Genomic DNA, 13,711 nt, shown 5'->3' on the forward strand with positions numbered 1-13,711 from the left:
TTTATTGCAACATCTTGCCTTTGGGAATTTCGGCAAAAAGTTCATGATGACTGAAATTCAACGATCGTGGTACCACAAAATGTAGCCCAGTTTATATAATTTAACTGGCCCTTTGTCACAGCATGATGATGATGTGGATTGGTTTCTTAATTCAAATCTGAAAGAGATGTCCATCAAGACAGTTCAGGTATACATTTTAATAAGTGATATGCACATATTGCAGGCCATTAAGGAGGTAAATATGAAGGTCGTTTGTCCCATTTGTACAGAGCTTTTGTTAAATTTAGTTTCAATGGGGCAGCTCGTGGTGGACCAGCTGATAGTGGGAACCACAGGAAGGACAGCGCTGGGCATCTCCCTCATGAAGCCAGAACCACACAATAGCCGTGTTGTCTTCCTCACCTGCAGAGAATTATATTACGATTTCACCCGGTTTTGTAACGTACACATGCATACAGATCACTGGGCTTCGCCTTTAATGGTCTTTACTTACAAAGACAGCCAACCAGCCTTTTGGGTCCAATGCCTGGCACAATGTGAGGGTCCTCCTTGGTGCCAGCATACTCCTTGGGCTTCAGCATACTGTAGGGATCCTGTAATGTAAAATTGAAGAACATTAGTACATGCAAGGCTAAAACACAGTATACTTGTGTGTTTTGTAGCATACCTTTCCATGTTTGAGGGCCTGCAGGGCACGTCGCTCCAGTCCAGTGGCCTGTTCCTCATCTGTTGGTACTCCTGAAAAATAAATATGGGAAAGGTTTCCATTAAAATGAATGATTCAAAGTCATCGAGTCACGTTGTGCTGTGTGCACATTACAGTCGGGCTGTCGGTCTACTTGCATGCCATAACTGCACGTCGGCAGTGGACACCACCCACCCCAGCCTGCTCCTGTCCCCTATCAGGATACTGGCATCTATCCAACAGACGCCTGCCAGAGGGGGGTGGTTCTATCAAAGGCCTTTCCACGAGTTTCAATCCAAATGACCTTCATTATTTGATTCAAACGTTGTACTTACATTAAGGCAGAACATAGTGACATGCCAGTGGTACATAGCCATGTCACACCACATTAAGTAATCACAAAACAAGCCATTTCATTACTGCAAGTAAATATTTGTCAAAATCCAATGTTATTTATCCTCTACATAGTAAAAGCACCAGTGGTAGTGAGATAACATCATGCAGACGTCGTGTAGGATTATAGCTTTTTAGCCACCAAACTACGCAATAAAAAAATATCGCTTTAATACGTACGCGACTAACGTTACCAGTCTAACTTAACGTTAGCTCCCTCAACTTAACTCCCATGGCCGATGACAGCCGTGCTTTCACCCTAGTCTGCTGGCCTGTAGTTAGTACGGTCTAAAGTCTTCGTCGGTTACAAACTGACTCTTACCTTTCGCCGTGGCTATGGCACGGTGTAACGGTCTGGCTACCACACTGCTCCTCAGCTGCAATGTTGTTGTTGTTGTACAAGCTCGAAGAAGAAGACGTCCCGCCATTCTGGTAAATCACAATTTCAGGTACCTGCTCTGAAACAACTCACGACTATCAGCTGGACTGAAATGAACCCGACAGCCGTCTGAGTGACAGGTGGTCGGACCAATAAGAGCAGAAATGGGGCGGTGTGACAGGTGGCCGGACCAATAAGAGCAGGAATTGGGGCTGCGCTAACTAATTAAAATGAGCAGAGGGGGCACGAGGAACAGCTGGTAAATACTAGTGAAATGGTACAATCTAAAACAGATACAGGAGGAAAATAAATAAATCATATACCGTATGAAAAAGCAATTTCCATGTCTTTTTTTCTTCTTCTCAAAAATCACTTTTTTACGAATTAGGAAATATCACAGTAACATTTGAAAGCAAAAATCAGTAGCCTACATGTTTTACAAATTTGACATCCACACACGCACAGGGAGAGAGATGGATTATACACTATACTCACAATTGTATGCTGTTGGTTAAATGTAATTTAGGTAAGTTAATGGTAAATAGAAATGTGAGTGGAAATTTGTGAGTCCAAAAAAACAGAGAATTAATTGCTGTGAATTAATTGTTGGTTGCTCCTTTCCTCCAGATGTATAAACAGAACTGGTTTCTGAAGGTTTACAAGAAAATAAAGAAGCATGCAGTGATCTCCCATGTCACCATTGTTACATCCCCAGTGAAATATGTTCCACATATTGTCTTGTTATTGAGTCAGAACAGGCCTCACTTGTAGATATAGCCTAACATTTGAAATGATCAGTGTTTTGTAAACAGTTATTTCCCTGAAGAGAAATGTAGAAATAAGAGATAGGACTATTGTCTATTGCAGATATTAATGTTTTGTGAGATGAACTAGTCATTTTCCACACATGGCCTATCAGAGAACAACGTATTACTGATGTAGGCCTAACTTGTAACTGGGTGCGTTTTTCGTCACTACATGCCGCTGGAGCGTGCTCCCTGATGACGTCACATTTGTAAATCTCAAAACCTCTATGAATGAAGAGGTCTCTCGCCGGGTGCGGTGGCGCGCGCCTGTAATCCAAGTTACCGGGAGGCTGAGGCTGGCGGATCGTTTGAGCTCAGGAGCTCTGAGCTGCAGCGGACTATGCCGATCGGGTGTCCGCACTAAGTTCGGTATCGATATGGTGCTCCTGGGGGAGCCCGGGACCACCAGGTCGTCTAAGGAGGGGTGCACCGGCCCAGGTCGGAGACGGAGCAGGCCAAAGCCCCCGTGCCGCTCAGTAGTGGGATCGCGCCTGTGAATAGACGCTGTAGTGCAGCCTGAGTAATACAGCGGGACCCAGTCTTTTTACACTCTTTCTACTGTTCTACACACAGCTGGGATAACACACACGCTCAACAACAACAACGTTACACTATGTTACAGCAGCTTCTTTATTTAATTGTTCCCATGGAAACCTCCAGAAACCAGTTGTGTTTGGTTGTCCTCCACCTCCTCCAGCTGGACGAGAGGAGCAATCACATCATCACACCAATTCATTCTCCGCTTTTCTTAGACTCACGTTTCCATTTACCTTTCTCATTTCTGTTGTCTCATTCAACGGACAAAGCAACTAAATAAACTAAATAATATTGTGACCATGTCTCCATGTCTAACAGACACACAGCATCACAGTGCAGCACTGTCTTTGCTGTGTTTCTGCTTGTTGTCATGATTGTCCTGTGTGCATTGGGGGAAAGCAGCTACAGTAATAGTCTACATTTGCTCAACTACTGTACTTAAGTACGATTTTAATTGTATTTGTATTACGATTTTTATACTCTAATCCGTTATATCTCAGGTGCAAATGATGAAAAAAAAAAAAAGTTCTACCTTTTACTTCTATTAGACAGCTTGACTATAGGCTTACTTTGAGATAAGGGTTTTACATACTGTTGTGGAAGTTTCTTTTGCACTTTCTCATAGGACTTAGTTGTCTATTGTGAATAGATTGCAGATATTAATGTTATTAAAAAGGCAGAAAAGTGCAATGTGATATAAAAAGTATAGACAGGTGGTGCATAGGCTGGACAAGAAATATATTGCAGTGTTATAAGAGCAGAATAAGTATGGCTACGTAATATAAACAGCGTATGAACAACATGGACAGATATGTGCAAGCAGTGACATTATAATAGTAATAATAATAATATAGATATATGCGTGTATTAGCAGAATATATAATAAGAAAAACAGGACAAATATGGATATTGAATGAACCATATAGACAGATATGTACAGCAGTGTGGTAACATTATAAGAGTAGAAAGAATAAGTGTATGTGCAGGATGAATAGTATGGAGAGCAGTAGAATATGGCTATGTATAGGTGTAATTACAGTATGTACATTTGTAAATAAATAAATAGAACAGTATGGGTGGGAACAGTATTTGTGAGATGAACTGGTCATTTTAGCCTTTCAGAGTACAACATTTGAAGTTCCTCCTGTGTTTACAAGCATTACTGATGTAAGCCTAACTTTAACTTTGATCAGTGAGGGAGTTTTACAGATGCTGATCAGCCTTTAACTCTGCAGCTGCACGTTTAATTTCCGTCACTACATGCCGCCGGAGCGTGCTCCCTGGTGACGTCACATTTGTAAATCCCAAAACCTCTATGAATGAAGCGTTCTCTCGCCGGGTGCGGTGGCGCGCGCCTGTAATCCAAGTTACCGGGAGGCTGAGGCTGGCGGATCGTTTGAGCTCAGGAGCTCTGAGCTGCAGCGGACTATGCCGATCGGGTGTCCGCACTAAGTTCGGTATCGATATGGTGCTCCTGGGGGAGCCCGGGACCACCAGGTCGTCTAAGGAGGGGTGCACCGGCCCAGGTCGGAGACGGAGCAGGCCAAAGCCCCCGTGCCGCTCAGTAGTGGGATCGCGCCTGTGAATAGACGCTGTAGTGCAGCCTGAGTAATACAGCGGGACCCAGTCTTTTTACACTCTTTCTACTGTTCTACACACAGCTGGGATAACACACACGCTCAACAACAACAACGTTACACTATGTTACAGCAGCTTCTTTATTTCCTTGTTCCCATGGAAACCTCCAGAAACCAGTTGTGTTTGGTTGTCTTCCACCGCCTCCAGCTGGACGAGAGGAGCAATGATATCATCACACCAGTCACTAACACCGCAGAAACAGCAAACTAACCTTATATACTGTCTATGAAACTAACAGGGTTTTATTTCAACCATTCAGTGAAATTGATGGAGAGGAAATCAGTTTCACACTAGACACTGTTCTCTCTTTTTTTTTTTTTTTTACAGTTCAAATCCCACATCCAAAATATGTGGGCTACCCAATAATTTTTCCACGTTTAATCATCAGATCACAAACATTAACAATGTCTTTTTTTCTTAGAAAGACAAACAAGTCCAGGGTGCTCAGGAAGTTCAGTCAGATGTTTGAAGGTGCTCTTTGGGGTCGGGAATTCAATTAAGTAACCCTAACCCTAACCCTTTCCTCCTATGTCAACATCCCAGAATATCCACCTTCTACATGCTCCCAAAGGTTCATAAGTCCCTCGAATCTCCTCCAGGCAGGCCTATCATGTCGTCCGATGGCTCTCTTACAGAACCAGGTTCGCAATTTATAGACTTTCACATCAAGCCACTGGCTCAACAGCTTCCCTCCTATATAGGCGACGGGATACTACTCATGTGTTGAAGGCCTTAAGTGAAATGAGAGTTCCAGACAACTGTTTCTTAGTTAGATGTGGAGTCTCTTTACACAAATATTGCTCATGATGATGGACTGAAAGCTTTACAACATTTTCTAATGAACAGGCATACAGGCTCTTTGCCTCCCTCTGAATTTATTATTCAGCTCACTGAACGGACATTTAAAAATAATGTTTTCCTTTTCCAAGACCTATTGTACATTTAGGTTCAGGGGACTGCAATGGGTGCATGCTTTGCCCCTAACTACACTAACCTTTTTTTTAGGTTTATGGGAAAAGGATTTTGTCTATATAAACAGCTACAGTGACAAGATAAAATGGTGGGGGAGGTACATTGATGGTATTTTTTTGACATGGGGTGGTTCTTATGAAGAACTGCTACTGTTTTATGATCACTTGAACAACAATGACAGGAATATAAAACTGTTCATGGAACATTCCAAAACGACCATTCACTTTTTAGATCTAACCATTTCTAATGGTAAAGATGGGAAGCTCCATACTACTGTGTATCGTAAAACAACAGATAGAAACACTATGTTAAAAGCAGACAGCTTCCATCCAAATTGGCTCAAAAATAATATACCTTTTGGCCAGTTCCAACGTCTTAGACGTATTTGTGATACTGAAAATGAATATTAAGTGCAAGCTAAAGTCACCTCTAACCGATTTTCACAAAGGGGATATCACACAGAAATTGTACATAATGCCTACAGGAAAGCCCAGTCCATTCATGGATCAGAGCTACTCCAGAAAAATAAAAAAAACGATCCTCCAAACAAAACCAGGCTTATTTTGTTACAAAATATAGCTCTTTGGCCAATCCCATAAAAAGGATAATACATTCAAATTGGAATCTTATCAAGAGTGACCCTGTGCTTAGAGAGGTGTTTTCTGCACCTCCACAAATTAGCTTTAAGAGGGCTCCCACACTACGCAACAGGTTAGTACCAAGTCATCTTCTCAATTCTGCAAGACAAACAAGATGTATAATCAGAATCAGAATCAGCTTTGTTGGCCAGGTTTGCATAGACAAACAAGGAATTTGAGGTCATCTTTGCTCTCAAAGTACAACACTTAACATAATAAGAATGAAAACAGAGATGAGGGTAAGAATATAAAAATATATATATATGGAAAATATGGTTAGTGTACAGTATAACAATACAATAGAATTTACAATTTTTTAAATTATATACAAAAAGAGAGGGAAGGAATAGAGCAATATCGGTCAATAGTCTGAGATTTAAGGATTTAAATTTGAGTCCATGCAAGGCAGATCAGTGCAATGGTGGTACATTAATAACAATATTTTAATTGTAGGATTGAAATAGACATGAGGTAGATGAGCAGAACAGTGGTGATTGACTTTGTTCAGTGTAAGGGTGGGGGCTATTTCTGAGTGTTCAACAGAGTGACTGCTTGGAGAAAGAAACTGTCTCTGTGTCGGCTGGTTTTGGCGAACAGTGCCCTTAATCGCCTACTGGAGGGAAGGAGGTTGAACAGTTTGTGACTATAAAAGTAACATAAAAGCATTCATTAATTGTAACACTAGCCTTGTGGTATGCAGGTTATCATGTAAATGTGGATGCTTCTACGTAGGCTGGACTAAGAGACGTCTTAAAGACAGAGTGAAGTGTTGTGTTTTGCACTTCAAGGCAACCTCTCTAATGCACTGAAGTTTTTTTTTCAAACTGGCTTTTGGGACCCTGCTGTTAGTTTTTATTCATGTCATCTAGTTTTCAGCATCAGTCCAGAGGGCCCCAAGTGTACCTTCTGCTTTTCTGTTTTGGGTTAGCCTGGTATCCCAACAGAAAAATCAGTCGCTGGCAAATGTCTGGCGAAACACCAAGCAGATGCAAAAATTACAATTCTGCATTTTCATAGTAACTCTTCATCCATTTTCTTTCATTCGTTTTTATTATACTATTCCTCCCATAACAAAAGCTGGACACTGACAAATTGCGCTATATATAATGTTGCCTGTAGCCAAATTTGCAAAGTTAGAAGTCAGTTGTAACATTAGTGACAAGCAGGATGATTTTCTTTTCACTAGTATATTATTGTTCTTACAACATTGGTTAAATGATACATCTCTTCTTTATAAAAAAAAAACAATTATCATATAATGTGTAATACATTCTAAACTGTACTAATATAATCATTCAACATTGCATTACTGTATAACATCAGCAGGTCTAAACAGTTTCTGTCCCATTCATTATCTACTATGGATTACCCAGGAGTATGTATTGTTCTCACAGTAATAACTGACTGTTGTCATCATTGTTTAGGGGATTACTGCCATCGACGTTTCCGTTGGGCCGCTGACACCCCATCCACTCTGCTGCAGAAGTTTAGAAATTATGAAATATAAATATATTAACAGTTTCATTTTGTTTTAATGTTTGTGTTTTGTGTCTTGTTGATGTCCTTATTCAGTGGGGACCCTTTTCAGCATATGAGATTAGCCTAGTAGCCTAATAAAACAGTATTTTTTTAGACTTAAGGTCCAGATAGAAAAGTACACGTAACAAGAAGGGTACACACAAACATACATACATACAGACAAATAGCTATGCACAATAATTAAAACCGGTACAGATTCATGTTCCAGTGTTTCCAGAGTTTGGAGGTATATCTGGTATCACTAAGTGCAGGGTTGGTTAAGACATAGAACTCTGTTAATCGACACATCTATCTAAAAATAAGAGATAGGAATAGTTGTCTATTGCAGATATTAATGTTTTGTGAGATGAACTGGTGATTTTCCACAAGTAGCCTATCAGAGTAGGCTAGCCTATAACATTTGATGTTCCTCCTGTGTTTACAAGCATTACTGATGTATCTTAACTTTAACTTTGATCAGTGAGGGAGTTTTACAGATGCTGATCAGCCTTTAACTCTGCAGCTGCACGTTTCGTCACTACATTCCGCTGGAGCGTGCTCCCTGATGACGTCACATTTGTAAATCCCAAAACCTCTATGAATGAAGAGCTCTTTCGCCGGGTGCGGTGGCGCGCGCCTGTAATCCAAGTTACCGGGAGGCTGAGGCTGGAGGATCGTTTGAGCTCAGGAGCTCTGAGCCGCAGCGGACTATGCCGATCGGGTGTCCGCACTAAGTTCGGTATCGATATGGTGCTCCTGGGGGAGCCCGGGACCACCAGGTCGTCTAAGGAGGGGTGCACCGGCCCAGGTCGGAGACGGAGCAGGCCAAAGCCCCCGTGCCGCTCAGTAGTGGGATCGCGCCTGTGAATAGACGCTGTAGTGCAGCCTGAGTAATACAGCGGGACCCAGTCTTTTTACACTCTTTCTACTGTTCTACACACAGCTGGGATAACACACACGCTCAACAACAACGTTACACTGTTACAGCAGCTTCTTTATTTCCTTGTTCCCATGGAAACTTCCAGAAACCAGTTGTGTTTGTTTGTCCTCCACCGCCTCCAGCTGGACGAGAGGAGCAATGACATCATCACACCAGTCACTAACACCGCAGAAACAGCAAACTAACCTTATATACTGTCTATGAAACTAACAGGGTTTTATTTCAACCATTCAGTGAAATTGATGGAGAGGAAATCAGTTTCACACTAGACACTGTTCTCTCTTTTTTTTTTTTTTTTTTTACAGTTCAAATCCCACATCCAAAATATGTGGGCTACCCAATAATTTTTCCACGTTTAATCATCAGATCACAAACATTAACAATGTCTTTTTTTCTTAGAAAGACAAACAAGTCCAGGGTGCTCAGGAAGATCAGTCAGATGTTTGAAGGTGCTCTTTGGGGTCGGGAATTCAATTAAGTAACCCTAACCCTAACCCTTTCCTCCTATGTCAACATCCCAGAATATCCACCTTCTACATGCTCCCAAAGGTTCATAAGTCCCTCGAATCTCCTCCAGGCAGGCCTATCATGTCGTCCGATGGCTCTCTTACAGAACTAGGTTCGCAATTTATAGACTTTCACATCAAGCCACTGGCTCAACAGCTTCCCTCCTATATAGGCGACGGGATACTACTCATGTGTTGAAGGCCTTAAGTGAAATGAGAGTTCCAGACAACTGTTTCATTAGTGACAAGCAGGATCATTTTCTTTTCACTAGTATATTGTTATTGTTCTTACAACATTGGTTAAATGATACATCTCTTCTTCATAAAAAAACAAAACAATTATCATATAATGTGTAATACATTCTAAACTGAACTAATATAATCATTCAACATTGCATTACTGTATAACATCAGGCCGCTGACACCCCATCCACTCTGCTGCAGAAGTTTAGAAATTATGAAATATAAATATATTAACAGTTTCATTTTGTTTTAATGTTTGTGTTTTGTGTCTTGTTGATGTCCTTATTCAGTGGGGACCCTTTTCAGCATATGAGATTAGCCTAGTAGCCTAATAAAACAGTATTTTTTTAGACTTAAGGTCCAGATAGAAAAGTACACGTAACAAGAAGGGTACACACAAACATACATACAGACAAATAGCTATGCACAATAATTAAAACCGGTACAGATGCATGTTCCAGTGTTTCCAGAGTTTGGAGGTATATCTGGTATCACTAAGTGCAGGGTTGGTTAAGACTTTGACTCTGTTAATCGACACATCTATCTAAAAATAAGAGATAGGACTATAGTCTATTGCAGATATTAATGTTTTGTGAGATGAACTGGTGATTTTCCACAAGTAGCCTAACAGAGTAGGCTAGCCTATAACATTTGATGTTCCTCCTGTGTTTACAAGCATTACTGATGTATCTTAACTTTAACTTTGATCAGTGAGGGAGTTTTACAGATGCTGATCAGCCTTTAACTCTGCAGCTGCACGTTTCGTCACTACATGCCGCTGGAGCGTGCTCCCTGATGACGTCACATTTGTGACGATATGGTGCTCCTGGGGGAGCCCGAGACCACCAGGTCGTCTAAGGAGGGGTGCACCGGCCCAGGTCGGAGACGGAGCAGGCCAAAGCCCCCGTGCCGCTCAGTAGTGGGATCGCGCCTGTGAATAGACGCTGTAGTGCAGCCTGAGTAATACAGCGGGACCCAGTCTTTTTACACTCTTTCTACTGTTCTACACACAGCTGGGATAACACACACGCTCAACAACAACGTTACACTATGTTACAGCAGCTTCTTTATTTCCTTGTTCCCATGGAAACCTCCAGAAACCAGTTGTGTTTGGTTGTCCTCCATCGCCTCCAGCTGGACGAGAGGAGCAATGACATCATCACACCAATTCATTCTCCGCTTTTCTTAGACTCACGTTTCCATTTACCTTTCTCATTTCTGTTGTCTCATTCAACGGACAAAGCAACTAAATAAACTAAATAATATTGTGATCATGTCTCCATGTCTAACAGACACACAGCATCACAGTGCAGCACTGTCTTTGCTGTGTTTCTGCTTGTTGTCATGATTGCCCTGTGTGCATTGGGGGAAAGCAACTACAGTGAATTTTATTTGTATTACGATTGTTATACACTAATCCGTTATATCTCAGGGGCAAATGTTGTACCTTTTATATATTGCACATATGCTACATGATACATCTTCACTATCTTAATGAGGCACATATGACACACAATATGTAAAGCCAATCAGCATGACTGGATTATTCTCTATTGTTATTCACTTTTATTCACTATTATTCACTAAACCCACGCAAACATGGGGAGATCATACAAACTTGACTGCCCTGACCGGGGATGGAACCAGAGCATACCTTTTCTCTTCTTCTCAAAAATCACTTTTTTAAGAATTAGGAAATATTACAGTAGCATTTCAAAGCAAAAATCAGTACACATGTTTTACAAGTTTGATAAGCTATTTAATGAAATTGTTAATCCTGATGTTGACATGAGAAAGACATCCACACACGCACAGGGAGAAAGAGATGTCATTGGATTATACACTCTATACTCACAATTGTATGTTGTAAGTAAGTTAGTAAGTAAAGTTTATTTGTATAGCACCTTTCAAAGATAAAAATCACAAAATGCTTCACAATAAAATGCAATAAAGTACAACAGATTAAAATACAAGAAAATTTAAATACAAATAGAAAACATAACATACAACCATAAAATACATTCAACTAACTGAAAGCCTGCTTGAACAGCAGAGTCTTCAATTGCTTTTTAAAAGATGCACCAGAAATGATCAATGTTTTTCAAACAGTTATTTCACTGAAGAGAAATGTAGAACTGATTGCAGATATTAATGCTTTGTGAGATGAACTGGTAATTTCCCACAAGTAGCCTATATATACAGTACAGGCCAAAAGTTTGGACACCCCTTCTCATTCAATGCGTTTCCTTCATTTTCGTGACTATTTACATGAATGAGAAGGTGTGTCCAAACTTTTGGCCTATACTGTATCTATCTATCTATCTATCTATCTATCTATCTATCTATCTATCTATCTATCTCTCTCTCTCTATATATATATATATATATATATATATAAATAAATAAAACACAATAAAGGAAAGGGGAAAAGCCAAAAAGCATATGAGCACTTAAAGAAAAACAAGTCACTTAGTGTCAAGGAAATTACTGTTAAGGGCCTATTCCTGTTTTTGTTTTTTACCCAAGAGATTAATAATAAATTAAATTAATAAAAGTTCGTATTTAATTGTAGTTTACAAAAATGTATTACCTTTTTCTTGATTGGAGTGTGGCTTTGCTCCATGACCCTCTTTTTTTAATTTAGGACAAACTTTGTGCTATTAAAACAGAAGACACAGAGGGAATTCTCAAGACACAAATCGACTTTTAAATGATGTACATTATTCCACTCATAATAACCTAGTTCTTTACAGTCAATGATAATAACTCCCCAGCAAGCATTTTAAAGAGCCCTGAATGCACTGGTTATGTGACTGGTATTCTTTTTTTGAACCTGTTTTGACAATCTGGCACGTTTGTATACTCACATAGACCCCTGTATAAAGCCTGTTGTTCTAACCATTCTGATTCCAAATCTGATTCTGATTCTGCTCATCGATTCCAGTACTTAATGGTTTTTGACTCCGATTTTTTGAGGGGCAGGCTTCAAAACCGGTCACATGCTTATTTCCCAGAAATTTCCGAACTTGTATTCCTTTTTCATTTACTGTTAACACTGAAGCCCTCCGAAATGACACAGGGTCCAACATACTCAGCCAGTAAATACAATCAGCCATCAAAACAGTAAAAAAAAAAAAATTCTTCAAATCATTTTTGAAACATTGCTTCATGCAGATATTTAGTCTCATTTGCAACCCATGTTGCATAGGCCTATAAAAAGTAGTAAAAAGTAGTACCATCCAGATGTAGGCTACTTAGAGTTAGAGTGGGTTATTTCAGTATCTTGGTTTATGGATTGATGAAAAATATACAGTACATGGAAGAATCAAAGTAAGAATATTGAGACCAAATGTAAAAAGCGGTTACATTTAATGAGGTGTGTGGTTAGATATAAATGGTGAGCTGATAAAGAAGCTTTAGTGCATATATTACAGGGCTTTAATGAGATCTACTCTGGGTTGTGGTTGTATGTATGTAGCAGCAGCAAAACATCACCTAGAAAAACATGACAGGATAGAGCAAGACTTAGTTTGGCAACAGTCAACATCGTGCATACCTAAATTAATGAATTGTTTTAGTGAGAACCATTTAATGACTTTATATGTACAACCTTGATGGCTCATTGTAAAATGAGAAGCATGCTTTTTTATGGACCTTCCACTTTATAAAAAGCCAAAGGCCGTTTTCACAAGAGACATTTTGACTTGTCATAGGAGAAAAATCACAGGACTTACTGATAGCATTAATGATGGCTGTGTTGTATTCAAGTGTATGTCCCAGTAAGTCATGATGAGAGGGACAGTAAGCCATTTGTGCCAGTTTGAATGATAAAAACTGAAAGAAAAAAAAATATTTTAGGCTGATATTAGACTCACTCAATGACAGCATCAACCTTACAACAAGATAGAAAAAAAGACATTGTTAATGTTTGTGATCTGATGATTAAACCTGGAAGAATTACTGGGTACATATTTTCGGATGTGGGAAACAGTGTCTGGTGTGAAACTGATTTCCTCTCCATCAATTTCACTGAATGGTTGAAATAAAACCCTGTTAGTTTCATAGACAGTATATAAGGTTAGTTTGCTGTTTCTGCGGTGTGACTGGTGTGATGATGTCATTGCTCCTCTCCTCCAGCTGGAGGCGGTGGAGGACAAACAAACATAACTGCTTTCTGGAGGTTTCCATGGGAACAAGGAAATAAAGAAGCTGCTGTAACATAGTGTAACGTTGTTGTTGAGCGTGTGTGTTATCCCAGCTGTGTGTAGAACAGTAGAAAGAGTGTAAAAAGACTGGGTCCCGCTGTATATTACTCAGGCTGCACTACAGCGTCTATTCACAGGCGCGATCCCACTACTAGCGGACGGGGGGCTTTGGCATGCTCCGTCTCCGACCTGGGCCGGTGCACCCCTCCTTAGACGACCTGGTGGTCCCGGGCTCCCCCAGGAGCACCATA

General features: G+C 40.3%; 1 protein-coding gene and 1 long non-coding RNA gene across 2 annotated transcripts; one reads left to right on the forward strand and one right to left on the reverse strand.

Moving 5' to 3' along the window:
* Positions 1 to 177: 177 nt before the first annotated feature.
* Positions 178 to 1,598, reverse strand: LOC120547834 (cytochrome c oxidase subunit 5B, mitochondrial). Its single transcript, XM_039783533.1, has 4 exons — positions 1,401 to 1,598; positions 668 to 738; positions 494 to 593; positions 178 to 402 (listed from the first exon to the last, which is right to left on the reverse strand). Exons 1-4 carry the CDS (start codon positions 1,504 to 1,506, stop codon positions 290 to 292), a joined length of 390 nt encoding a protein of 129 aa, XP_039639467.1. The 5' UTR covers positions 1,507 to 1,598; the 3' UTR covers positions 178 to 289.
* Positions 1,599 to 8,204: 6,606 nt separating this feature from the next.
* LOC120547601 lies at positions 8,205 to 10,239 on the forward strand. The gene is made up of 2 exons (XR_005637083.1): positions 8,205 to 8,345; positions 10,105 to 10,239. It is a non-coding gene; the product is annotated as an uncharacterized LOC120547601 (long non-coding RNA).
* Positions 10,240 to 13,711: the final 3,472 nt, after the last annotated feature.

Source organism: Perca fluviatilis, chromosome 19, assembly GCF_010015445.1.
Source record: "Perca fluviatilis chromosome 19, GENO_Pfluv_1.0, whole genome shotgun sequence".
NCBI classification, from domain to species: domain Eukaryota; kingdom Metazoa; phylum Chordata; class Actinopteri; order Perciformes; family Percidae; genus Perca; species Perca fluviatilis.